This window comes from Sminthopsis crassicaudata, chromosome 3 (genome assembly GCF_048593235.1).
Source record: "Sminthopsis crassicaudata isolate SCR6 chromosome 3, ASM4859323v1, whole genome shotgun sequence".
Lineage (NCBI taxonomy): Eukaryota > Metazoa > Chordata > Mammalia > Dasyuromorphia > Dasyuridae > Sminthopsis > Sminthopsis crassicaudata.
The window spans coordinates 277796949-277824051 of record NC_133619.1 but is presented as its reverse complement, the minus strand read 5'-3'; the positions used below and the strand labels follow the sequence as shown (position 1 = coordinate 277824051).

The following is a 27103-nucleotide window of genomic DNA, read 5'->3' as shown; positions in this document are numbered from 1 at the left end:
CTTTTGATTGTAGCCTTCTTAAGGAAAGTGGCAGGGGTGAGAGAGAACAGGGGAAAAAAAAGAATAAAGTAAAACACGTACAGTAGCGAACAAAAGAAAACCTATAAGGAAGCAAAGATAGATATTTCTGAACACAGGGCAGAATATTATTTAAACTTGATTGAAATGAAAAATTTTTTTGGATATTTTGAATCTTCTCATGTTCTGATTATACACATGGCAATTAAAAAAAATTTTTATTTTGTATTTAAGTTTTAAGTAAATAAGTAAAATTAAAATATAAAAATTAATAGTTAACTATTAAATTTTATCTCCTTCACCACCCCCTCCTCCTTTCCACCCCACAAAAAAAGCCATAGTCACTTTCCTTTTATCAGTATTGTGAAGTTCTTACTCCTAAGCCTGACTTTTTAGGCCACCATAATGTGGCAACACCCTTCCTGTCTTTACTTATTTTTTGTTTCCCATTAAACAGAAAGTCTAGTCTTTCCATTTATCTTGGGCAAGCTTATCTTTCACTACTCTCTGATATAAACCCTTTATCCTCAGAAAGAGGATCTGGGTTCAAATCCTAACTCCTCCTAGATTTATTTATTATTGTGATCTTGTGCAAGTCACTATACTTCCATGAGCCTGCCTTTCCTCTGCTGTAAAATGAGGAAGTTGGGCTAGATGGCTTTTGGGGTCACTTCAGGCTTTTAAACCATTTTGATTTTCAAACATTCCATTGTTAGCCAGGACTCTTAACTTTACTCATGTTTGGGCCTCACATTCTCTTCTCTCTAAATCCTATGTGAGCTAAATAGTCCAGGTCAAGGCCTGCCATCTCTCTGAAGACTATTTTCAACATCTCTCATTTGTTTTTCTAAATTCCTTCAGCATTTACTGTCTAAATCATTCATTTCGAGGCTGCCTTGTACTGTATACCTAATATAAGTATTCAACAATAATTAATTGAGACTAGAATGCAATATCTCATTTTAAATGGATAAAACTTGTAAAACTGCTACTTTTGTAAATTTATGACTTTTAATGTACATAATATAGACTTTAAAACAACTACTTTTTATTTATTTTATTAAATAATCATTATCTGACTATTATAGATAGAGCTCTATCTGTACTAGCGGAAATGCAAAAAAAAAAGACTTTTTTTTTGCAGCTGTTTTCATGTATCTTACACATGATAAGGGGTTTTATACAAACACACACAATACTATACTATATATAGTTACACATGAGTCTACTATGAAATAAGAAAAGCTCAAAAGAGTAGCAAAATATACTTTTGTGCAATCAGGAAAAGGAACGATCATTTTTTAATTGGGAGGGTGAGGAGGGATCATTGAAGGCTTTTTAACTTCAGTCTTATAGGAGCAGATTTTCAGGAGTAGGAGATTAGAAGAAGGGGCTTTTTGTGTGTGTATGTGTGGGAAGAGGTCTCTGACAAAAGACAGAAATGTGGGGAAATTAGGAAACAGGATGGAGTCCATGAGAAGTATTCAATTCAGCAACCTTTATTAAGATTAGCACAGTGTCTGACACATAGTAGGTGTGTTAAACAAATAATTGTTTATTAATTTAGCATCTACTTGTTCAAAGAAGCATGTTATATACTGGGTATATAAAAGCAAAAACAAGCTAGTCCCTGCATTCAAGAAACATATTCTGAGGCTTGGGGAGAGGGTGGTAGGTCTTAATTTACTCAAACTCAAATTAAAACTTATACAGATTGATTTTAATAACCAAAATTTATCCATTTAAGTGTGAGTGAGCATCATCAGTGTGTGTATCCATATTTGCATGTGAGAGCAGAAAAAAAAATCTGAAGAGGAAAAAATGTTTGGAGTGTGTGTGTATGTGTATGAGAGAGAGACAGAGAGACAAACAGAAGCTGTATGCCTAATATAGAAAATACACTGAATGTGGAAATACTTCTCAAGAAACACCATGGTATAGGGAAAACAGTGCTGCTTTTAGCATCAAAAGATGTGGTTCTATCACAGTTTGAATCATAGATTTGGAGCTAGAGGGCATCTTATCCTCAGCCCTCTCATTTACTGATGAGGTAATGAGGCCTAGAGGGGGAAATGACTTAAGATACTGATTAATTACCCATGTTTTAAAATGTTGATTAATCTGTGAGTTTTTCATATGAATACTGACTTCAGTGAGTGATAGATTTCACATTATAAAGGAAAATAGATTTCTAAATTGGCAAGTATGGTTTTTTAAAAAATATTATTTAGTTCTCACTCAGTTTGGTGGTCTATTTCAGCTAATTATTCCTTTAATTAAAAAAAAAACAAAACTTTTACTATTCTAAATGCTAAATGATAGCTAGACTATATTTCATATAATAAAATTAAAGAATCATGTGACATCTTCAGATCCAGAACCTCAAAAAACATGTCATAAAGTGTTATCTGTCTTTTTCCTTCCAGGGTTGTTATGATCTGGTGACCAGTTTTATGGAGACAAATATGGGAATCATCGCTGGAGTGGCTTTTGGAATTGCATTCTCCCAGGTATGAGGGCCTGCTCATTCATTTGTTCTCTGGTTTATGTACTTGTTGATTGATTGATGTTTATTCTACTCTCTTTTACTCCCATCTCTTGTTCAGCTCTCTTGCCACTCTGCTAGTCTACCTTTTACTTTAGGAAAAGCTGTTGCAATGGGGATAGAGCCTAATGCTTATAAGTCTTCAGGTCATCTGTTTACTGATTTCCCTTTTTGGACTTAAATGAAGTTTTTACATCATGGGAATATCAATTATAGTTCAACCAGCTTTTGTTTTCAACTTTTCAACTTGTCTCTCTCTTCATTAGGTCAAATACAAGTTAATCCAACAAAGCACTGGCTTAATTGGAGCATAAACAATTCAAAATATCAAATAACTGATCCATATTTAGGGAAGACTTTTTCCCCCCCTTTTGCTAGTTGACCTGTTCGCTTCCCTTTTTTTCCCTTTGTTATTATGATTTTGAGGAGGGTCTTTACTTTTAATAGGGTTGATTTCATTTCACATTCATTCTCAGCCTTAGTAATTGGCTATTTTCTTTTTTTCTATTAGCTCCTGAAATGTCAGGTAAATTTTTATCATTCATTCATGTTCTAAAAAGCCCAACTTTTCATTTAGACAGTCTTATAAATTAGGCCTAGGGGCTCAAGAATTGAAGAATATTAATAAAAACTTTAGAAATTGAAAAAAATTAGTAATTTTTATGAAAGTTGGAAAAATCTCACCTCTAAGCACTAAAATTTTCTTTAGGCCTCTAGGGTTGGGAAAAGCTGAAAAAAATATTTGTAACTTGATAAATGTCTTTATTAAATTAATGTTTAAGTCTAACTCTATTCATCCAACCCCAAACAATTTAAAAGTTAGCTCTTTTTTAATATATTTCTATAACTTAAGTTTGGGGACCTATAATTTTCATATGTATGTCCTATGAAATTAGGAAGGTTAGGCAAATGGCTTTTTTTTCTTCTTCCCAAATAATGTTTAAAAAAAAAAAAAAACTAAAAACATTCATCTTAAAAAACAATGCAGACCTATTTATTGAAAATGTGTATGGTGATTTCTCAAGCAGTTTTAGAATTCTTTATTTTACAATTGGGCAGATTTCCTCTTTCTTACATGCATTAAGCACTAGCATGAAATCATAGATCAGTTAGAAGTGATCACAAGAAAAATTGAATTAAAAACCCCTAGCATTTCTGAAGCAATATTATAAAATATCATAGTTGTGCTTCAAATCAATAGTCTTCTAATCTAGGTCTTTCTACTCCACCACAGAGCCTTCCACCAGGTTATTGTGAATTGTGGTACTATAGTTACAATAACAGTTGGCATTTCAATAATATTTTGTTTACTGGGATGACACTTCTAAAATGGATCCTGAATCCTATGGATGACGCCAGTGTAGAGGGCTCATGGTGGAGAACTTTGAATGCTTAAAAATCAGCTAATATTTAATTCGCTGGTTTTGTCGAGCTATATTGATCAGAAAGGACAGATTTGTGTTTAATATCAAGGAGATTTCTATTCCTGGAAAAAAGCTAATTTTGTTGAAATTCTCCCCAGTGAATGTCTAAGGAGCAGCATAGTTTCTTGACTAAAGAGCAAGACCCAGGGTTATGGGAAGGCCTGTGCCTCCGACATAACACTGGCTGTGTCTAAGAAGTCTAAAAAGTGAGGACAATAATAGCACCTATTTTATTTATTGTGAAAAATCAAATTAGCTGTTATATAACTTATTATGTAATATGTACATAATACATATCATTAATATAGGACATACATACTTATATAAGTATTTGTATATATTATAATTTTATTGTATAGTATTCCTATTCCAATTTTTAATTGTTCAGATTGTTAGGAAGTTCTTCCTCACATGAAACTGAAGTCTTCCTTCCTATATATTCTCAATTGTTTCTGTTTCTGCCTTCTAATGCTAAGCAGAAACATTCCACTTCCTTATGCCAATCCACTAAATATATGAAGCCAGTAATTATCTCATTCTCTCTCCCCAAAAAACTTTCCCTTCTGTAAGCTAAACATTTTTAATTTCTTCAGTCTTCCCTTTTGCTAATCATCCTCCTAGAAATACATACCAGTTTATCAGTGTTCAAATTAAAATGCATTGAATTTCTTTTCTACATATGTACTCAACCTTAGGACCTCCCTACCAGATCTTACTAGATAGTGGGATTAAAAATCTCTGTACAGGTATGAGAAGCAAAGAAGGTAGCAGTCCTTTTCCCTACCCATTGATCTTTTCTCTCTCCTTGTCTTGTCTCTGACTACCTGGTTCATCCCTGTTGTATCTATTGTAGGAAAATAGTATAATTTCCTAAGTGTTAAATAACAACAACAACAACAACAATATAAAAGCATACTTGAATCCAGGTCTGTCTTTTGGAAGTGTAAATGTGATGTTGTTGGCAAGGATTTTGTTCATACTTATCTTCATAACCTTAGAAATCTCCTTCTGGACATCTGAGTATCCTTTAGTGCTTAGCAACACTGTGACAGCCCTTGTTACTGAATCCTATTTTCTTCACTTAGAAAGGTGTCTGTTTCTCTCAACTTGACAGACTGCCCTTCTGAACCTTGGTAATTTGTCGTGTTGAGTTTTAGCACCATTTGTTTTGTAGGATTTTTCCTTCCTGGCTGAATTATTCTCACAGAGTTTCAACTTTAATTTGGAGTAAGTAAAGCTACAGATCAACCTAGCACCCTTAAGCATTCTCATGGAACTTGTGGTTGGGATGTCATAGTAATGATGATGTTAAGTATATTATTTTGTTTGAATCTCACAACAGCTTTGTGTAATACCAAGAAACTGAGGCAAGATAGAGATTAGAGCCTTTTAATATTTTATTAATAGAGAGCTTGACTGGGGACAAAACAAGATCCATGTTGACCCCAGTTGGCTGGATTAGACTCTTGTCTCAAAGCATCCAGCAGTGAGTGAGGGATTCCAGGGATTGTTATAGGGTTCCAGCGATCAGGGAAACAAAGGCAGAGATTGGGGTAGAGCATTGGTGAGCGGGAACTTCCAGAACAGACCATAAATTCAGTTCTGACAGGCTGGGGTTAAGAAAGGATCATAAATTCTGATAAGTTGGGAGGACCAGGAGCCAGGATGTCTGAGATAGAAGAGGTGCCTATATATCTTGAAATAAACCATCTACATTTTATGACTCTTTGGAATGCTAGTGGTCAGGGCTCCCAGCTCTAATTATCTCAGTCCTAATGGCCAGGAAGAGAGGGTTGCCACCAGGGAGACTGAAGCAGAATAATTCAAGGAAACTGAGGCAGGGAAACTGAGGCATAACACTTATAAGGAGAATAACATTGATACTACCATTCCCAGTTTGAAGATACTGGGATTCAGTTTGCCCAGGGCTAACCTACTCTTAAGCATCAGAGTCACAATGTAAAATTAAGGCCTCTGACCCCAGGCTTAGGTTGCTTTCTTTTATGAGACTGCCTCACATGAAAAAACAGTTATCCTGGGTCTGTAAAGATGGGCGAGAGGCCTTTACCTCATTCTCCTGTTTTCTGCTAGGCTTGGGTATCTGTCTTGGCATCCCCACAGGGCAATGTCTCAGGACTTAGAAAATCTGTCACCCCTTGTCCTGCCCAAGTGCAGAACCCATTTATCTGCATTTGAACTTGAGCAAACGACCAGACCCTCTGTCACTTCTTTCCTAGTATTTAAAAAAAATGAACTGGTTGATGGTATTTGATCACAAGAAAAAGTAGGTGTGTGTATATGATTGAGAGATAGGAGGCAAAGGTGGTGCTCCTTTGAGAACATACATGTCCCCCTCTCTGCTTCTTCTCCCTCTGTGCCTTCTATCTTTCGGTCCTCCCAGGCCCTTCAGGTGGCACTGCCCAGAATTATGAGCCTCTTTAATGGTTCTCTTTGAGAGTAACTCACTTCTTTGTGAAGGCTGCCTTGTCCCACTGGATACATGTACAACTAGAGGGAGCTGTTGCTTTTTTTTGCTCCCATTTGGTGTTATTTCCTCATTTCTTATTAATATTAATCTAAGAAGTTTGGAATTACTTTTCGTCCTAGGCTGAGCCAGGAAAATTTCCCAACCAGCATTTATTCACTTCCAATTCAGTTAAGTTGTTAGGAGTTTTCCCCAAAATGCAAAAGAAGTTCTCAGTTGAGTCATTAGCATATAATCTTTCCAATTTCAAAATAGTTTCAATGAATTTGAGTTAGTGCTTGTCGCTTGCCTCATTAGCTTTGTAGCTTTACTTACCTGCCCCTTTATTTCTGGAAACTGGGGTTAGATTACACCCCAGAGAATAAAAGCATTAACTGGGGGGAAATCAGAGGCTTTCTTGCCATCTGAGGGTCTTTGCTGGTTATATTTCTGCCATGATCTTTCTCCCTGTGGCCCAAGATCATGTGGATCCAAGTTCGACATGCATTCGTAAACCTCTGTGTTGATTTGTTACCAGCGATTTTCATTGCTTCCATGCAGAAATCTACAGCATGATTGCTACTTAGTGCTTTTAAACAGTGTTCCAATTAGTACCTGAGGTATATCTAAAACTTGTTCCTAGGATGATGGACCAACACTCTATCTGTGAAGTGAAAAAACCCTTTCCTCTTCTCCTTCCCTACTTTGAAAATTAACATTTTAAAGTTACATTGTTCCCTAGAGGAATTACTGATAAGAAGAAAGAAAAATAAAACATTGACAAGGCAGCTAGTGTTAGTATTAGTATTTTGTTTTGTATTCATTAGATTGGGACTAAATACTAGCCCTGTTCAACCAAATGTAGGGACATATATCTCTTTTGGTGACTAAATTCAGTTGGGTCAGTGGTCCCAAGTCTTAGTCTATATGAGCAATGGCCTACTGTTTTATAGCAGAAGAGAATAAACTCCCTCTCCTCTAAATTTCTCTTATTTTCAAATAGAATTATTGTCTAATCTTGAAATTTTGGTAATTCATGAATGGAAATTTTTTTAAAAATGATTCTTTGGTAGATTTAAGCTACATGGATCTAAAAATAGAAAATAAAGAAAGATGATAAACAGTCACAGAGGCCATCTCCCAGCTATAAAATAAAAATACATTCTGTGTATGCCAATTATTCTGGTATTTGTTTAATCTGAATAAAGATGGATGGAATTTGCTATATTCAGGTTAATCAAATCTGACAGTCATGCATTGTTTATTGACCCAGGCTAAATGAAAGGACAGATGCAGTCTGCCTTTGTGTATAGAACATGACTTTACTTTTATGAAGATAAAATATTTGGTTTTAATTTTTTTATAATAAATTACCTTGGACAACATTTTTTCTTTTTAACCTAATTTGATAGATAAGGAATTTTAGGAATATTCCTTCAATCAGGAAGGAAAAAAAAGCACTGATTTGATAAAAATCAAATGTCTCCAGTAGTTGGAATAATAATAATAATTCACATCTGCAGAGTACTCATTTCTGACAATATTATGAGATAAGCAATAAAAACATTCTTTCCATTTAACAGAGGAGGAAAGTAAGACTCGATGCAGATAATTATCTTGTTCACCATTACAGCTAATAAGTGATAATAATACATTCAGTAGCTGGGATTTAAATGTAGATCTCCTGATTACCAAGTTACCAAGCCCAGGCTTCTTTTCATCATATTATACTTCTAGTTTAGAAAAATTAGCTAGAAATAAAATACCCCTAAATACTGGATGTCAACTTTTGTTGTCTAAAATAAAATCCAGTGTGAAGAGAAGCCCACATATATTTTCATGTGACTTAAATAAGCTTCAATTTTGCATAGTTTTGGAAAAACAAAATTATTTTTACTGAAGGAGATAAATTTTTTAAAAATTGTTTTGCTCCATGCAGATGAGAATTTGTTTATGCTTCAGAAATGAGAAGCAGAAATGAATTTCAAGTGAACAGCATTTTTTCTGCTTATTTTATAGCTGATTCGATGATAAAGTTACTAGGTCCTACACTTAAGAGCTGGATGTTTTCTGTGTTACTAAAAAATGCAAAATGGTGTGTTTCCCTGAAGGCCATGGATTTGAGTATAAACAATATTTAGCATAATATTCTGAGAAATTTTCTTGATCTTGTTGTCTCTAAATTACAGCTAAGGATTCTTGGGCTAGAATATTTTTCATGCAAAATGTCTGAGAACTACAAAACATAAAGTTAAAAATCGTATTATATGTATACATACCTCTATGAGATGACAGAGAAAAGGGATAAAATATGTTGAAGAATATATATGAAAAAGAAAAGATTGGGGCTTTAAAAATTAAACAAATACAAAAAATCATTTAACCCCTTTTCATAAATAAAGTAACTATAATTTGTTGAAATTCAGTGACAGAGAATTTAGGACATAAGAGGTAGCTGACATCTTGTAAAAGGAAGCAGTAATTCCAAGAATGGGTATCATTAAGATAGAAAGAAGCAGTAATTCCAAAAATGGGTATCATTAAGATAGAAATAGGATTTTGGAGAATAAGTTTGTACCCCAAGCTTCCAAAGCCAATTGCTGTGAGAGCTCTTCAGTAGTGAAGATCTTTGTCCCATCCCTGGATAAGAGGTGGGGTGGAGTTGCTAAGAGCCTGAGAAAGGGAAATCTGGTGTCATTGGTTTCTTCAGGGATGCTAGTTTTCACTTTCAAGAGAAAAAATACATGCTATACTCTTTTTAGGTCACTATAGAGAGCAAAAGACTCAAGGAAAAAGTCAACATGATAAAAAAAAAAAATCAGCATGAGAGGAGCTGGCAGTCTCATATATCAGCCTTTTCCCAGCTTTTCTAGATTTTCCTTCTAGAGTTTCCTCCTTGAGCTGGAATCTAGAATCCCCTAAAAAAATGGGGAGACCAGATCTCTACTCTCTCCTGATCATATCATTTCTGCTCCACCTGTCATGAAGGAATGGGACATTGCTCTCTACCAGTGAAGAGAAAGTCTCTCATCAATGGACTTTGGTATTCAGGTTATAAGTATATATGTGTAAGATGGAAGAGGAGATTGTTCTTTGGGTAAAATCATGTTCTAATTAAGGAGTTGGGGTGACAGGACTAATTAATAGAGTATATAGGAAGCTATTTTGAGCAAGATACATAAAGTTAAGAGATTAAGGCAAAATATATAGAAGATGGGGCAGCTAAGTGGTGCAGTGGATAGATAGAGCACCAGCCCTGAAGTCAGGACCTGAGTTCAAATGTGACCTCAGACACTTAACACTTCCTGGCTGTGAGACCCTGGGCAAGTCACTTAACCCCAATTGCCTCAGGGAAAAAATAATAATAATACATAGAAGGTTAAGAAGGGAAGGATGTATATCCACATACATATATCCAAAGGAGTAGACTTTATTGCTTTTTCATTACTTTCTAATTCCATTCTTTTCCTCTATTTTTCCATTATATTTCTCTCCTCCAAACTCCTATTTTTATTTACTATTTTATTACTCAGACTATTAATTCATCTCTTCTTTAGGATGTCTAGGCTTTGTTCTTCCACTTTATCCCCAGAACATCATTGCCTTTGCTAGATTTCTTTAATTTTTAGTTAATAAACTCTGCCATTGGCCTTCTTTCTGTCATTTTATTTGCAATAGCACAGTCACCATATACTTATTGAGGATGTTATAAAAAAAATACAGGTTTGGATTCAGTGACCTTGGAGGTACTGTCTGATTCTGTAAATGTTCTGGAATTTTATTATGATCGCTCAAAAATAGGCATGTTAATCATAAATAAGAGAATTAACTGGAAGGTTCAGATTCCCTTGAATCATGCTAATATCTTCTTCCCTTGGTCTTCTCTCACCCTCCACCCCCATCTCTATAAGGTTAAAACTGTATTTATGGGTAGCAGCCAAACTGGTCCAATATTATTAGACGTCATCAAGGCCAGAAGGGACAAACTACCTCTGCCTACTACTGCACCCTCCCATAAAAATATAATTAGGAAATATTTAACAAAACAATAAAAAACAAACAAAAGAAATGGGTACTAACATAAATTTGTGGTTTTCTTAGTCTCCCTTTCTATTTGTGACCTCTAATCAAGGTCATCTTGATTGTATGATGCCTGGTCATCACTAAAACAAGTGAATGGCATAAAGATGAATATGAGAAACACTGTACTTTTTCTCTCTGAAGTATATTGGCCAATTTTCTAGCATATCATGAATAACAGCTGAAGCCAAGAACTGTCATTAAACTTACCAAATAAGATAATAAATGTGGCTAAATTGTTTAACCAGTAGGTGTTTCCTTGGCAGAGAAAAGAATAGGCTTTAGGGCTAAAATATAAAATAGAATTTTCACAATAAGGATTTTGCTTCTTCAGAGATCACAGACCAAGATTTGCCCCGGAATTCTTGGTCATCACTCTTTTATGAGGTTCATTTGTTCCATAATCTGAATTAAGAAAAATATCTGTTTCATCTATTGAAGCAGCATTAGTTGATGACAAGATTATTCTAATTTTTAATTAATATGTTTTAATATTTTAGGGATCAGTATTATAACTGAGTTCTTCTTAAATTTCTATTGAGGGCTAATCTAGAAAGCAAAACCTAAACCCAAATTCCTGATTCAGGAATGTAGGGTTTCCCCTACATTTGGGATCAGTAATCCTGAACTCAGGGTATTTAATACAGTTTCTCTCTATTATACTTGATTTTAATTTTTCAAAAAACGAACCAAGAAAAGGAGTATCTAAAACAGAGTCCGAATTGTCCACAAGGGCCAGAGTTCATTCAAGTACATGGAAGGAACTTGATTCTCTTTTGCATTTTTCTTCCCTGCAATAGTTGATTGGTATGCTGTTGGCCTGCTGTCTGTCCCGATTTATCACTGCCAATCAGTATGAGATGGTGTAATAAGAAAGGTAAGTTTTATTTACATTTATATGTACTTCTATTTCTATTCATAGGTGCACATACTTATATACACATTTTATAGATATTATATAAGAGTTGCCCTCAAGATTCAGATAATGGGCAAATATTGTATAGCTAAGCTTTGGCAGCTGAAGGAATTTTAATAGGAAATAGCCTTTTGGGATTCCATCACAATCTTGAGGCCTTTAAGGCAACATTTATAGAGAATTACATCCTGTACACTTTTAAAAAGGTTTTCTTTTTCTTTAAACAAGCATTTCTTGAATGGCCCGCTGTGTGCCAGACCTGACACTGGTAGAAAAATCAAGCCTTTGGTAAGCACTTTCTTTATGCTTGGTGCAGTGCTAGGTACTAGGACACAAATACACCAATACATGTAAGCAAAATGGTCTCCTCTGAGAATTTACATTCTAAAAGAGAAGGGAAGAGAAGAGAATGTAATGGAAAACCAGAAGGGATGGAGGGGGGTCAGGAAAGGCAGTGTAGTAGTTAAGAGGGAGAGACCAGGAGAGAGACCTGTGAGTATACATAGGTATGAAGATACAAATAGAATAGTGAAACAATACTTGCTAGCACCCAGCTTATTAAACAGACCCATGTTCTGCATTACTACTTGCCTAAACCCACTCATCAGTTAATTTTCTTCTTAGTCTTACAGGGATGTTGGAAAAAGAAGAAACCTGTTTCCAAACTGGGAGCTGCAACAATCTAGGAAGAGTTTCAAGGAATGTTACAGCATACTACACACACACACACACACACACACACACACACACACACACATGCATACATGTAACTTAAACGCCAACAGACACGACATCTCAGCTCCACTTGTCAAATTGTACCACGCCTAGAGTTCCATCTGTGAAGTACTGTTGTGCCACACAGTAGCCCAAGTTGTTTCACATCTAGTACTGTACAACACTCCATCTTCAAAGGCTCTGCATAAGGTGGCGCTATTGTTATGCCCTTGGCCATACGGTAGCTGCATTGTCACTTAAAGGTAATCAATCCATTAACAATGTTGATCAGACTCTGCATGTAGTGGCTGGAGGGCATTCTTAGCCTTTCACCAAGGTTAATAAATGTTGCACATGTTCATCTAAACAAGTATATGAAATATCTCTCTTCTTTTGGTTTAATCTTCTTTAATTTTGTTTTATTTACTGCTTTACTACAGACTTTTCCTCCCCTTCCTCAAACTATCTTGATCCTAGAAAGAAAAACCAGTAATAGACCATGGACATATTCAGAGGGAAATTTTTGAAAATGTCATACTTGAAGGAAATTGCTTTTCTTGATTTTTAGACATCTTTGATTATTACTCTGTTCTAAGCCTCATATGTATATAGATCGTTTAGTGAATTTTTGCCTCTGACTTTGAACCTGTGTAGTACTGTTTCAAATCTGTGTTGTTGCTCACTATAAAGGCAATAATATCACCTCTTTTTTCCCCTAAAGATAATATGAGCTAATCCTGATTGTGCTGTATTTTGACTTTTTTCTTTCTATAATTATATTTCTTTCATGCATTGCTGTGTTACAGTCATCAAGAATATTATCAAATTGATTAAAATGAGTGTTTGGGGAGGAGCAAAAAATTCAAAACCTTTAAAAATAGACATTTTTAAATAATGCCTCTGTCTAGCATGCCAAGAATGCATTGATATTGTGAGCATTTGTGATACATGTGTTAATAAATGGAGCCATTATGGGTTTATTTGTGTTTTGTTTTAATTTTCTTTCTATTTGACTTTCTTCTTCAACCTCTCTTTCTTGCCCTCCCTCCCTCTCTCTTCCTCTCTTCCTCTCTCTCTCTTCTTTCCTTTCTCTTTCCTTCCCTCCCTATCTCTCTCTCTCCCTCCCTTGCCCTAGCTCCACCCTTCACCCTGAAACCTAAATATAGAAAATTCAGTAAGTATTTTGAAAACTTTAGACAGCTTTGTGAAGTAGATATTTTTGAATGAAGAAATAAAAGAACCAAAATTTATTGAAATCACTGTGAAGTGAATATAACAGATTTTGGCAGAATGAATTGCAGGCTCTCCTTCCCTGTTTCTCATCATGTGGATAAAACTCAGTATGTGGACAAAGAGATCATATTTTTCAATTTCTCCTAATATCCAGATAATATTTTTTACTATTGTACTAAAGTATAAATATTTTACACTTGATTAAAAGGAGCATTTTAGTTTAAACAGGCAATGAATTTCAACAATAATAAATGTGTAGAACTCATTGGTTTCCAACTCAGTGGCTTAATTCCTATATAAATGAGCAAGGAAGATCAGTGATATCCTCACAACCTGAGGAAAGATTAAATAATTTGTTATTTTTAAGTATCCTATAATTAGTAAGTAATGAGTCTGCTTTCTTTTGGGGAGGCAGTTGAGGTTAGATGACTTACCCAGGGTTATACAGCTACTAAGTGTCTGAGATTGGATTTGAACTGAGGCCTTCTTCATTCCAGGACCAGTGCTACATGTGTTGTATCACCTAGATGTCCCAAGGAAGTGGCTTTTTATACAAATTTAGGCATTTATTAACTGTATTTCTCCACAAGAACTTATAGAACTTAATAGTTTACAAAGAAATTTCAAAAGCATTCTCATTATGGTCTTACAGTCAGAGGTAAGTAAATGACAAGTAATATTGTCATTTATAGGGAAGGGAATGAAGGTTTAAAAAGTTAATGTACCTGTCCAAGGTCATACAGCTAATAAATAGTGTAGCTATATCATGAATCCTAGTCTTCTAACTTCTAAGTACAGTGCTTTTCCCATTACAATACGATATTTTTTTAAAAAGAGAGAAAGTTTAACCATCTTCAGATGTAAATCAAATACCCATCAGGGAGCCAGTATTTTCAAAGAAAGGCTTTTATGAAAAATCTATTATTTCATACCTTTTCCAGTCAATTAAAAATACTATACACAATTTTTCCATAGAGTAATACAGGTAGAATTTCTATAGCATTTCAAGTTTTATAAAGTACTTTACATGTTATCTGATTTAATCCTCATAACAATCCTTAAGGTAGGTTAGCTTCCCCAAGTTTCCTATTTAGCAAAGGAAGAAGAGAGTCAAATGAGCAATTTTATCACATACCTAGTAAGTATCTGAGGCAATTCATATAAAATTCAAATATTCCTGACTTAAAGTTCAAGCTCAGTAACCAGTAAGCCACTTTTGTATATTGTAAAATTGTACTCTCATGCTATTCTTCCAACTAACACTCTTCATGATATCAGTCCTTAAGAGAGTAGTAGCTAATTCAAGTTCTAAGGATGACCCTAGAACTATAACCAGGCATGAGATGGTAAATGTTTAACAGCCAGCTTTCCATAAATAAATTTATGTGTGTGTGTGTGTGTGTGTATGTGAACATGATATGCACTATATACATTCAGACATACATATGTGTGGTCTGTATATATGTATATATAGTAGTATATATAGCAATATTATATACATATATATATACACATATATATTTGCAACATACTTTATGTTTAATTTGCATTATTCACATTTTTCCATTACTTTTTAAAGTTTATACTATCAACAAAACAAACTCTGATAGTGTTTGTTTACTGATTGCCAAGGTGTAAATACTTGAATTGAAAATTGAACACAAGAACTTTCCAACAAACCCACTTTTATTATAGATCACAAGCCCCTACAAGTGTAGTTGCCATTAACAGTAATACCCATTAACAATAGTACATACAATTAGATTTTAGTAAAATTATTTACTAAAAATATCCTAGTAAGAACAGATGCACGAAACAGTACTTCCATAAATCTTGGCTACATTATCCATTCTCACATTGACAATGTATCTGTGTGAAGAATGAGCTCAAACTTTTAAGCATAGTGCTAGTAAGACAAACGGATGGTGAAGGCAACTCACAGCTCCTGGTACTTGACCAAGAAATTTTCTTCATAGAACCCTCACGATTGCTTTATGGGTTATGTTCCTTTTCATGGTCTGATTCTCATTAGGAATCATCCGTGTCTGTTTGGGATGTCTATTTCCTACCTGATTCAGCATCTCTTGATCCAGTAAGTAATGACTATATAGCCCTTAATTAGATCCAGTTCACATGTACATCATAGAATTTGCTTCTCTGACGTCTCTGTAGTCTTCAAGGACAAAACAACAACTGACCCAGTAGCAACTCATCAAAGTTATGTGGGGATGGGGAAGAAAAGTATATTCCCTCCTTTCTCTACACCTTTTAAGGGTCTCTTTTACAAGGAACTTCTAGTTTAATTGCCTAATGGGTTGTTTCTGGAGCACAGCTAAGTGTGCAGTGGATAAAGTTCTGGTCCTGGAGTCAGGAAGACATCTTCCTGAGTTCAAATCTGCTTAGTAGCTATGTGACCTTGGCCAACCCTATTGGCTCAGTATCCTTATCTATAAAATAAGCTGGAGAAGGAAATGGCAAACCACTCCAGTATTCCAAATTAAAGCCCCAAACCAAAAATAGTCAAAAAATGTGACTGAAATGACCTAACAACAAAAGACTATTTCCTATTTGGGGGTTAGGGTTGAGGGGAAGGGAAGAAAGAAAATCCCTTCTCTTCTGACTTCACAACTGTGCCAAGATTTAAATACTTTGGGTTTAATTACTTAAAGGTCGTAGAGACTTGGCTAATTAACTTTTTTGAGAAAATTATACCAAAGTTGAGCCTTAAAGACAGGGAAGAACTTCACCAGACAAGATGAGAAATAACGTCCATTTCATTCATGGAAGGTAGTATAAACAAATTCAGAAGAAAGTATAGGATGGTGAGTGATATAGGTAGAGAGGAGTCTAGTTTGGCTGAAAAAGGATAGAAATACAGTTTGAGACTATATGCTAAGAGCAGCAATTTTTTATTTGGAAGGCAGTTGGGAACCACCAAGATTAGGACAAGAGGGACATAAGTGTACATTTAGTACAGTAGAGAGATAACTTTAAAAAATGGTGTGAAACATGTAAAATGTATGGGATTGCCTGTCATCAGGGGGAGGGAATAGAGGGAGGGGGGGATAATTTGGAAAATTTGAATACAAGGGATAATATTATAAAAAATATATATATAATAAAAAATTATTAATTAAAAAAATGGTGTGGAAGATGGACTGAAGAAGAGAGATGCTAGAGATAGCTCCAGCTTAATTCAGTGAGATGCTTGCACTTGATAAGGGGAGGAAGGTGTAGCTGCATCTCTTCTGACAATCTTAAGATTTTATGAATACCTTGTGGGTCCAATTTGAGCCTTCCATGACTATATTCACAAAGGGGAAGAACCTCCTTTTATAGCTATGCACAAATACAAATAGGTTTTCTATTAGGATAACCCTAAATAATGTTCCAGTAACATTTGTATACATTGAATACTTATTTTTTGCATTGACTTTTTAGATCATAGAGCTATAGTGTGTATGTGGTATAAAATTCATTGTTTACATAAAAAATCTTGTAAAATAATTGTACAAATTGGAAGACAGCCATTGGGGAAAAATAATGGCATAGATGATCCAAACATTCTTGAATATCGAGATGATCCCAATTCTGTACTAAATGCTACTCTGATGGTAGAATCATCATGAAACCATGATGCTGGTATCTATGTTAGGTTTGGTAAGCCAATCAAGGCCATGAACCATCATCTGCTATTTGGCAACTTCCTGGAGAAGGACATCAGAGACTGGAAAATTAGAAATATTAGAGACAAAAACATTTTGGAGTGGACAACCCTAGGAAGTGATAAAGGTAATTAAATCACTGGTATGAAATAGCACTAGCAGGAAATTAAGAAGGTAAAGAAAGGCTAGGGAAGATTATAAACAACAAAGAAAGGATAGAGAGAAGCAATTGACACTAAAATTCTCTCTAAATTGGTCAAAAGAAGGAAGAATATACCCCCTACCCACCTCTCCACATAGAAATAGATTTCACTCAACAGGGAAACAGGAGAGAAAGGGAGGAAGGGAGCATGTGGAAGTAAGGAGAAGATAAAGGGGAGATTAGTCCTAAGCAAAACAAATCTAAGAATGGACAAAAATATGGACCAAAAAGTTCTTTTTGAAGTGACAAAAAAAGAATGTAAATCTGAGGTGCCCATAAATTGGGGAATGGATGAATAAGTTATGATATTTAAATGTGATAGAATCTTACTGTTTAAACTCTTGTCAATATGATGAGCAACCAAGATTCTAAAGGATAAATGATGAAATATGCTATCCACCTCCTAATACAAAGGAGAAAATGAGATCCCTCTTCCTCTTTATTTTTGGACACAACCAATACAACATGAAAAGTTTTGATTAATTACTCATGCTTGTGATGAGTTTCATTTTGTTTTCAGTACCCAAGATCAGTGTAATTTTGCCCTTACCCAAAAACCAAAAGATGATTTAGACCGGGGGTTCTCAAACTATGGCCTGCAGGCCAGATGCTGCTAAGTCATTGGACTGAACTCGATGATGAAAGCAGCCTTCTCTACAAGGAAGTCAGACAATAGCCAAGAGGGAACATCTTGAGGATTCCAACAAAAGAACTTAAATTCAGCTGTTAGAAGAAGAGAAATAGAGAAGTCTGCTTTCATCATTGAGTTCAGTCCATTCCTATCTCCTGATGCAAATACTGGTAACCAACCTCTGATGCATCTGGGACATCAGTGGAAAAAATCCAAATCCTCCAATTCATGAGATCATTTATCAGCCATGAATCCTTTTTTCTTTTCAAAAATAACTTTCCTTTCTACCCCAAGTACTGAAATACCCAGATTCCCACACTGGTCTGTTAGTTTATAGAAAACCTACAGGTCATAACTAATTTCAATCCAAACACACTTCCTCTATGATATCACTTTACTTCATCCAGTGTTTGAGAACTTGAAAATTGATCAAAGTCTTTTTATATTTAATCTAAAATTTGTTATTGATTAAATGGAGAAATATTCTCATCTGATGAAGACATCGGGAATCATCTTGAATGTTACTTTAATTAGGGTGACTTGAGTGGTTAATTCCATAGATTCCCACCTATACACTCTTCCTCAAGATTTACCATTTACCAAATTCAGCAAAGTCACTTCAGTCTATAATGGCATCCAACATTCCAAATCCTAGAGTGATTTGGAAAGATTTTATCATCATTTTTAGATACCTTGTATTAAAATTTTGTAGCATAGTTCATAATCAAATACAGTAATCAAAAACATTTCATAGTCCAAATACTTGATGATACAATTTAACAAACCAGTTCCATTTTACAAAGTTCTAAATATGTTCTTCCTTGGTGCTTGCAACAAGCCTTCCCCGATCTCCAAAGAATAGATTGAGGTAGCTTCTAGTGAGGAAAATCCTTTTTTGGGGGGGAGGGGGTTAACATTTATAACATATGTCATCACATGTACACATGGGTATATATAAGCATGTATGTGGGTGGCATGTGCAATGCATGTATATGTGCATATGTGCATACATGTTGTGGATCAGTTGCACTTGTTACTTAATGACAAGGAGGTAGCCTATTATTTAGATAGATAGAACAGATCTCCTTTTTCTCATTAAATAAGATAAATATATCCTAAATCTGTGGGGACTTTCCATTTCAATATCAAAATAACTATATGTTAATAAATAGTATAAATTCTATTGCTTGCTTTGTTCTGCTTCAAAGAAGCCTTCTTGTTTGCAGCTGTGACCTTGTCCAGTTAGCAAAGAGGGACGTCCTTTCCCAAAATATTACTTCTGTCAATTGCTACTCAAAATAGAAATGGGAGTTAACGTTCTGCTTTCCCAAGTCGTCTCCCTTATTATTAGCATAGATTTATTAGTGAGAAAACAAGTGTTTCAAAAGTTTCTTTGTTTTTTATAGTCCCCATATCTCAACACTTTTTCCTTCCTTATCAAAGATGATATATTTGACTCATAGAAGGTTATCTTGGTACAATGTAGAGGCAGAGGACTGGGTTTTAATTCCAGCTCTTCCAGGACCTCTTGACTCCAAGCCAAGATCTCCAGCCACTGAGCAATCTAGCTGCTTCCCCTAAGGAACAGCTAACAGAAACAAGGAAATATAACTGTGTACCCTTTTCAGACTTTGAGTAGCCTATTTGCACCTAGTAACAGGTAGACATAGTAGAAATAACACACTGCTTCCTCTAAAGAAGTCTTTAATGAGTGAAGGTTATTTTCTTTGATGCATCCATGAATATGTGATCTTATTAATATGAATACTCACCCCACAATTCACTCATGCCTTATCATCCTCATCCTATGTTTGTATGGTCCTCATCCTTGTCCTTCCTTAAAGCCTTGAGAGGGGAGCATAGCTGGAGAGGCCGCATGATAAAGTTAAGAAGACCTAGGTTCCAGTACCATCTCTAACACACACACACACACACACACACACACACACACATATGTATTAGCTATGTGACTAAAGGCAAGTCACTTAACCTCTCAGTTTCCCTGGCAACTAATTTAAACTATAAGTAAAGATGAGTTACTGATCTGTTTCTATATTTACCCCAGAAATTCACCTAATTCTGAATCACAGTTCTGAATAAAAAAGTCAAAGGAGATGGGGAGTGCAATTAACACACTGCAAAACTTTATCTGGATATTAAAAAATATTTCAGGGATTAGAAACATAATATTTGCCACGATCTATTTTTTAAAATCTTTGCTACATGGTCAACTAATCTTCCTTTCTAGTCAGTCATTCTTCATGGTGCTTTATATCTCGAAACATTTTTGAGGCCTCTTAAACTGACTCTATGTCCATTTATGTCTATTGTTCTTTGGATTCTGTTCCCATTTTCAAAAGCTGAAGAAATCATTTATCTTCTGCCTTTTTCATAATATTTAGTAACTGATATTGTCTAAATAAATAATTATGGGTCAGAATCCCCAATATTATATTAAAAACTGATAGCAGAACCCAACACATATCTGTACTATATTTAAGTAGAATTGAAAGCCAATAAATAAATAGGGGGGTGGAGCCAAGATGGCAGAGAGGACATGCATTTTTTTTGACCCCCCACAACCCTCAGACTAATTAGCAAATGCAACCTTTGAATTAGCCCTGGACCAGCAGAACCCACAAATATTGGGAGTGCAACAAATTATCAGCAGGAGATAATTTCAAAGATTACCAAAAAAAGGTCTGTTTCAATTGGGAACAGGAGGGAGACAGCCAGTGCAAACAACTGAGCACAAATGCCAGTGTAGACAGCTCAGAGTCCCAGGGTGGTGCAGACTCCATGCAGTAGAGAATCTACAGGAAGGAATCCACAGGACTCTAACAGTGTTGGCCTGTGCTACTAGCTAGCAGATTAGCAGAGAAGTCATGAAACATCTAACATAAACACAGAAGGTAAAGAGTGAATCCCAAACACCAGAATCTCATGGGACCTGGCCATGCCCAGCCAGCACCAGAAGTAAGTCAGCACAGATTGTGGCCACTCAGAGGAAGCCGCTACTTATAGAGAAAGCTTGGAAAACTTCCCTGCCCTAAAAGCAGACCTTAACTTTTAAAAAAAAAAAATGAGTAAAAAAGTAAAGAGGACTAATGATAGCAAGCTTTTATGGTCAAAGAGAAGATCAGATTTCAAGCCCTGAGGAGACTAACGGCAGATTGTATCTAGATAAAGCCCCAAAAGGTGATATTATCTGGTCCCATCACACAAGGCTCTCCTAGAAGAAATTAAAAAGGATAAAAGAATCTTAAAAGAGAGCTAGAAGAAAAATGGGGAAAGGAAATGAAAACTTTGCAAAAGGGTTTGAAAAAGGCATATAACTCATTAAAAGATAGATTTGATAAAATAGAAAAAGAAAACAACTCCCTGAAAAACAGAATTTATGAAACAGAAAAAGAAAATAACTCTTTAAAAAACAATTTGTGAAATGGAAAAACATTCCATAGAACAAAACAACTCATTTAAAAATTCAACTGGACAAATACAATGTACCAGATCTAAAACCATATTATAAAGCACGAGTCATCAAAACCATTTGGTACTGGCTAAGAAATAGAGAAGTTGATCAGTAGTATAGGTTAAGTTGATAGAACAAAATAGTCAATGACTATAGCAATCTAATATTTGACAAACCCAAAGACCCCAGCTTTTGGGATAAGTATTCACTGTTTGACAAAAACTGCTGGGAAAACTGGAAACTAGTATGGTAGAAAGTAAACATAGACCATAGACCAAAATCTAACACCATATACCAAGATAAGGTCGAGATGGGTTTATGATTTAGACACAAAGAATGATATAAACAAATTATAAGAACATAGGATAGTTTACCTCTCAAATTTGTGGAGGAGGAAAGAGTTTGTAACCAAAGAAGAACTATAGATAATTTTGATTATATTAAGTTAAAAAGTTTTTGTACAAACAAAACTAAAAGCAGACAAAATTAGAAAGGGAGCAATGAACTGGGAAAGCATCTTTACATCCAAAGGATCTGATAAAGGCCTCATTTCTAAATATATAGAGAATTGACTCATTTATAATAATTCAATTGATGAATGGTAAAGGATATGAACTGATAATTTTCATATGAAACTGAAACTATTTGTAGTCACATGAAAAGGTTCTCCAAATCACTATTGATCAGAGAAATCTAAAATTAAGACAACTCTGAGATGCCACTATACACCTGTCAGATTGGCTAAGATGACAAGAAAAGATAACAAATGTTGGAGGCGATGTGGGAAAACTGGTACACTGATACATTGTTGGTGGAACTGTGAATGGATCCAACCATACTGAAGAGAAGTTTGGAACTATGCTCAAAAAGTTATCAAACTGTGCATTCCCTTTGATCCAGCAGTGTTTCTACTGGATTTATATCTGAAAGAGATCTTAAAGGAGGGAGAGAGACCCACATGTGCAAAAATGTTTGTAGCAGCCCTTCTTTTTGCAGTAGCAAGAAACTGGAAACTGAGTGGGGTTTCCATCAATTGGAGAATGGCTGAATAAATTGTGGTATATGAATGCTATGAAATACTATTGTTCTTATGCCCAAAAAGTTATCAAACTGTGCATGCCCTTTGATCCAGCAGTGTTACTACTGGGCTTATATCCCAAAGAAATACTAAAGAGGGAAAGAGACCTGTGTTTGCCAAAATGTTTGTGTTAGCTCTTTTCATAGTGGCTAGAAACTGGAAGATGAATGGATGCCCATCAATTGGAGAATGGTTGGGTAAATTATGGTATATGAAGGTTATGGAATATTATTGCTCTGTAAGAAATGACCAGCAAGACGAATACAGAGAGGATTGGAGAGACTTAAATCAACTGATGCTGAGTTAAATGAGCAGAACCAGAAGATCGCTGTATTCTTCAACAACAATACTGTATGAGGATGTATTCTGATGGAAGTGGAAATCTTCAACATAAAGAAGATCCAATCCACTTCCAGTTGATCAATGATGAACAGAAACAGCTACACCCAAAGAAGGAACACTGGGAAGTGAATGTAAATTGTTAGCACTACTGTCTATCTACCCAGGTTACTTATACCATCGGAATCTAATACTTAATGTGCAACAAGAAAATTGGATTTACACACATATATTGTATCTAGGTTATATTGTAACACATGTAAAATGTATGGGATTGCCTGCCATCGGGGGGGAGGGAGTGGAGGGAGGGAGGGGATAATTTGGAAAAAATGAATACAAGGGATAATGTTATAAAAAAAAATTACTCATGCATATATACTGTCAAAAATTATAATTATAAAATTAAAAAAATAATAATAAAATTTTAAAAAAAGAAATACTATTGTTCTGTAAGATACAACCAGCAGGATGACTTCAGAGAGGGTTGGAGAGGCCTATATGAACTAATGCTAAGTGAAATGAGCAGATCCAGGAGATCATTATAGACAGCAATAACAAGACTATACAACGATCAATTCTGATGGTCGTGGCTCTCTTTAACAATGAGATGATTCAAGCCAATTCCACTTGTTCAGCGATGAATAGAGCCATCTACACTCAGGGAGAGAACCATGGGAACAGAATGTGGAAGACAACATAGCATTCTCATTCTCTCTATTATTGATTGCTTGCATTTTATTTTCTCAGTTTTTCTTTTCCTTTCTTCTTGATCTGTTTTTTCTTGTATAGCAAGATGACTATATATATATATATATATATATATACACATATATTGGACTTAACATGTATATCAACATATTTAACATGTGTTGGACTATCTGCCAGCTAGGAGAGGGGGTGGGGAGGAAGAGGGGAAAATTTGGAAGAAAAAGTTTTGCAAGGGACAATGTTGGAAAAATTACCCATGTCTATGCTTTATAAACAAACAAACAAATAAATAAATAAATAAAAAGAAAGCCAATGAAAAACTGTCCATATTCTTAGTTGATTGAGATCCCTACTATAGGACTGCCCTTACTGTTCCTCTCAAGCCTCTGATAAATCAGTGTCTCATTAAAAGTCTGTCCAATCTTTGTAGGATAGGAATCATCAGCTAAAGTCTAGATTTATATAAATTTTCATCAAAGTCTCACTTCTTTTGAACTGAGCTTGAAATTTGGAGCATTACTGTTTGTCCAGGGCACATAAAAACTGAATTCATAAGCTTTCATGGGCAGAGGAACCTTGATACACATCCTGTGTCTTCAGTGACTTTGGACTTAGACATTTGTTAGTTGAATAGATTGCCTGTATTAATTTCTCATAACAATTATAAAGATGATATGCTTGGGAACCCTGAGAAACAACTGTCATTTTGTTGTTGCTGTTGTTGTTGGGGAGAGAATAACCTGTGCAGTGCAATTGCAAATGATCAGCCTGAGAATCATACTGAATTTTTTCCAACTTTAAATCTATAATCCTAAAAAGCTACTATTATTTAATAATATGGACTGTTCACAAAAGTTAGAAAGGGAAAAATTCAAATTGTGTAATTTTTTATTGGCCAACTAAGAGGTTAAAAATAATTGTGATCTACTTCAAAGAAAACTATTAGTTTTTACCACAAAAGCAGAAAAGTCTTATAATACTACACTTAATACAAATATTTCTTCTACTTATGAGTGAAATTTCTCCAAATAGGAACTACACTGGATATTTCAATAAATAATAAATGGATACAACACAATATGGGCAATTTCATCATTGAGCTTTACTTTGCCAGACAGAAGTTCATAAATTAATTTTACATTGAATCATGATGTGGTTTATAGCAAATCATTTAAGTCACTGCAAGAAAAAAAAAATCCCTCTAAATCAAGTTTCCCTTAATTTTTGTTCTTCAGAGATACTTGTCCATGACTCATAGTTTAATAGCAATCCTAAGAGAATGCTACTTTTGTAGAGATGGGTCTTTGTGTAAGGGAGGAATTTCTGACTAAAAGCCCTTCAAAATTTCACAAATGCAATCTAGTCTATTTTTTTATTCAATTTTGGAATATGCAACATGTAGAAAATAAACATAGTCCAAAATGTGTGCCTCAGTTTCCTTATCTATAAATGGGGATGACAATAGTAGCACTTACTTCCTAGGATTGTTATAAAGATAGAATTAGATAATATTTGTAAAGTACTTTGAAAATCTTAAAGGGTTATATTGATGCTAGTTTTATTAATAATAATAGTAATAAAATGATTAAGCTACTACTACTATACTTGGATGATAATAATGATTACTATTATTATGTACACTAGATGCTACTTGGGATAGAGAGGAGGGGAAAAGTAGGAGTTACTACATAAAGACAAAAGACACAACTTGCTTTGTGATAAATGGAACTTGAAGCTGGATCTGAATTCAGATCTTCTTGACTACAGACAATGTTTAAGTGACTTACACAGAGACACATAGCTAGCAAGTATTTAAGGCTATATTTGAAATCAAGCTTTTCTGCTCTATCCACAAAGACCACTATATATCTATGGCCAGGTCAGAATTCATACCCTGGAGTTTTGACAACTTTTGGCAACCACCATCAACCCTGGGAGTGGATTAAAAATTAATGTGTACCTTTCAATTTGTCGCATCAAAATCATAACAGAAAAATTTTCTCAAGTCTTTGAGGCCATTAATGCTAGTTGTCTTTCCACTTATGACCCTAAATTATCCAAGATGAAAAGATAAAAATGTCAATGACATGAAAAGATATAATTGGTCAGATGAGCAAACATTAGGAAGTTAATTTTGGCAGTGATGTAAAAATTGAATTCCAAAAAAGTGATACTAGAGACTGAAAGACCAGCTAAGAGAACAACAAAAAAAGTTATTAATAGTAACAAAATAATAATAGGGAAATGTGATATTTCTTATCAGAAATAGATAAATACACAAAAAGATAAGATGAAAGATATAGGACTGAATGAATTATTAGATAAACTAGATTTGATTGACCTATGGTTATTTTTAATGGGAGTACTAGAGAGTACACATATCCTCAGGATTTTACTGTACCTTTACAAATAAAGATTATATATTAGAATATAATGAATCACAAATATCAAAAAGTAAATATAATGAACATATCCTTTAGAGATAGCAATGAATTAAATTACTAATTGATAAATGAAATATAAGCAAAAGAAAACTATTTAAATTGAAATTAAGACATCTTGAATAATAAATGAGTAAAAGAACAATCATCTTGAATAATAAATAAGTCAAAGAACAAGTCATAACAATAAGCAATGATTATTGTAAATATATAGTCAATCCTCAATGTTTACATATTTAACTTTCATAACTTCAAGCATTTGATTTTATTATATTTGTAACTTCATTTTTGCTTTCATGCTGGCAAACATTTTTGCAATAGAGGAAGAAAGAAAGATGTAATGTGCACAATACAAGTTTATATTTACAAAAAGGAGAAAAGTTTTTATAAAAACGTTCATGAATTGCTCCAGGATTTGCTAAAGTAACTCTCACATACGTGATGAGGGAAATGAAAAAAAAAAAGCAATACAGAAAAGTGGATGAATTTGTGGGTAAATAAAATGGCAAACATCATTCTCCCTGTCTCCTTCCCTTATCCTCTCAAGCTAAGCAAATGTCCTGCTTACCTACTGTCCTTCCTGAGCATCCGGGCCTGGCAGAACAACAAGACCTCCCTCTGCTGCATCCAGCATGTGAGAGTCACATTAAAGTAAGGATTTAAATTAAGGATCGACTTAAATGAAACAATGAAATAACATGCCAAAATTTATTGTGATACAGCAAAAAATTTAGTCTGAAGAAAAATATTACCTCAGAAAATGTCTACTAATAAAAATGAAAAAAGAGATGATTAGTAAACAATATAAAAATCCTAAACACCACTATGTAGGAAATAATACAAAACAGAACTTCTGAACATAGAGAATGAAATACCAATTTAAAGAATTCATGCATCATCTCCTGAAAAAAAAACTCCAAAGCTTCGAACTTCAAGGCACATGATAGTTATAAATCAATTTGGAAATAAGTTCTGCAACTATCAAAAGAAAAACCTTTAAATACAAAGGAAAGGGAATTTGAATAACACAAGACTATTCTGCATTCACCATAAAACATAGGTTGGAAAGGAATAATATATTCCTTTTTTTTTTTATTCATTTTTCCAAATTATCCCCTCCCTCCCTCCACTCCCCCCCGATGGCAGGTAATCCCATACATTTTACATGTGTTA

The 27103-nt window shown here is 34.6% G+C and overlaps 1 protein-coding gene across 2 annotated transcripts in view; it reads left to right on the top strand.

Annotated features, from left to right (window-relative positions):
* The window catches only part of TSPAN7 (tetraspanin 7), a 102300-nt gene extending 89159 nt beyond the window's left edge, over window positions 1-13141 (top strand). The window contains exons 6-8 of one of the 2 annotated variants that reach the window (XM_074300837.1): window positions 2445-2528; window positions 11332-11408; window positions 12072-13141. In XM_074300837.1, the coding sequence (XP_074156938.1) occupies window positions 2445-2528; window positions 11332-11400 (153 nt within the window). In that variant the 3' untranslated portion in view covers window positions 11401-11408; window positions 12072-13141. The remainder of the gene's footprint in view (window positions 1-2444; window positions 2529-11331; window positions 11409-12071) is intronic. The other variant, XM_074300838.1, reaches the window with a different exon arrangement.
* The last annotated feature ends 13962 nt before the right edge of the window (window positions 13142-27103 follow it).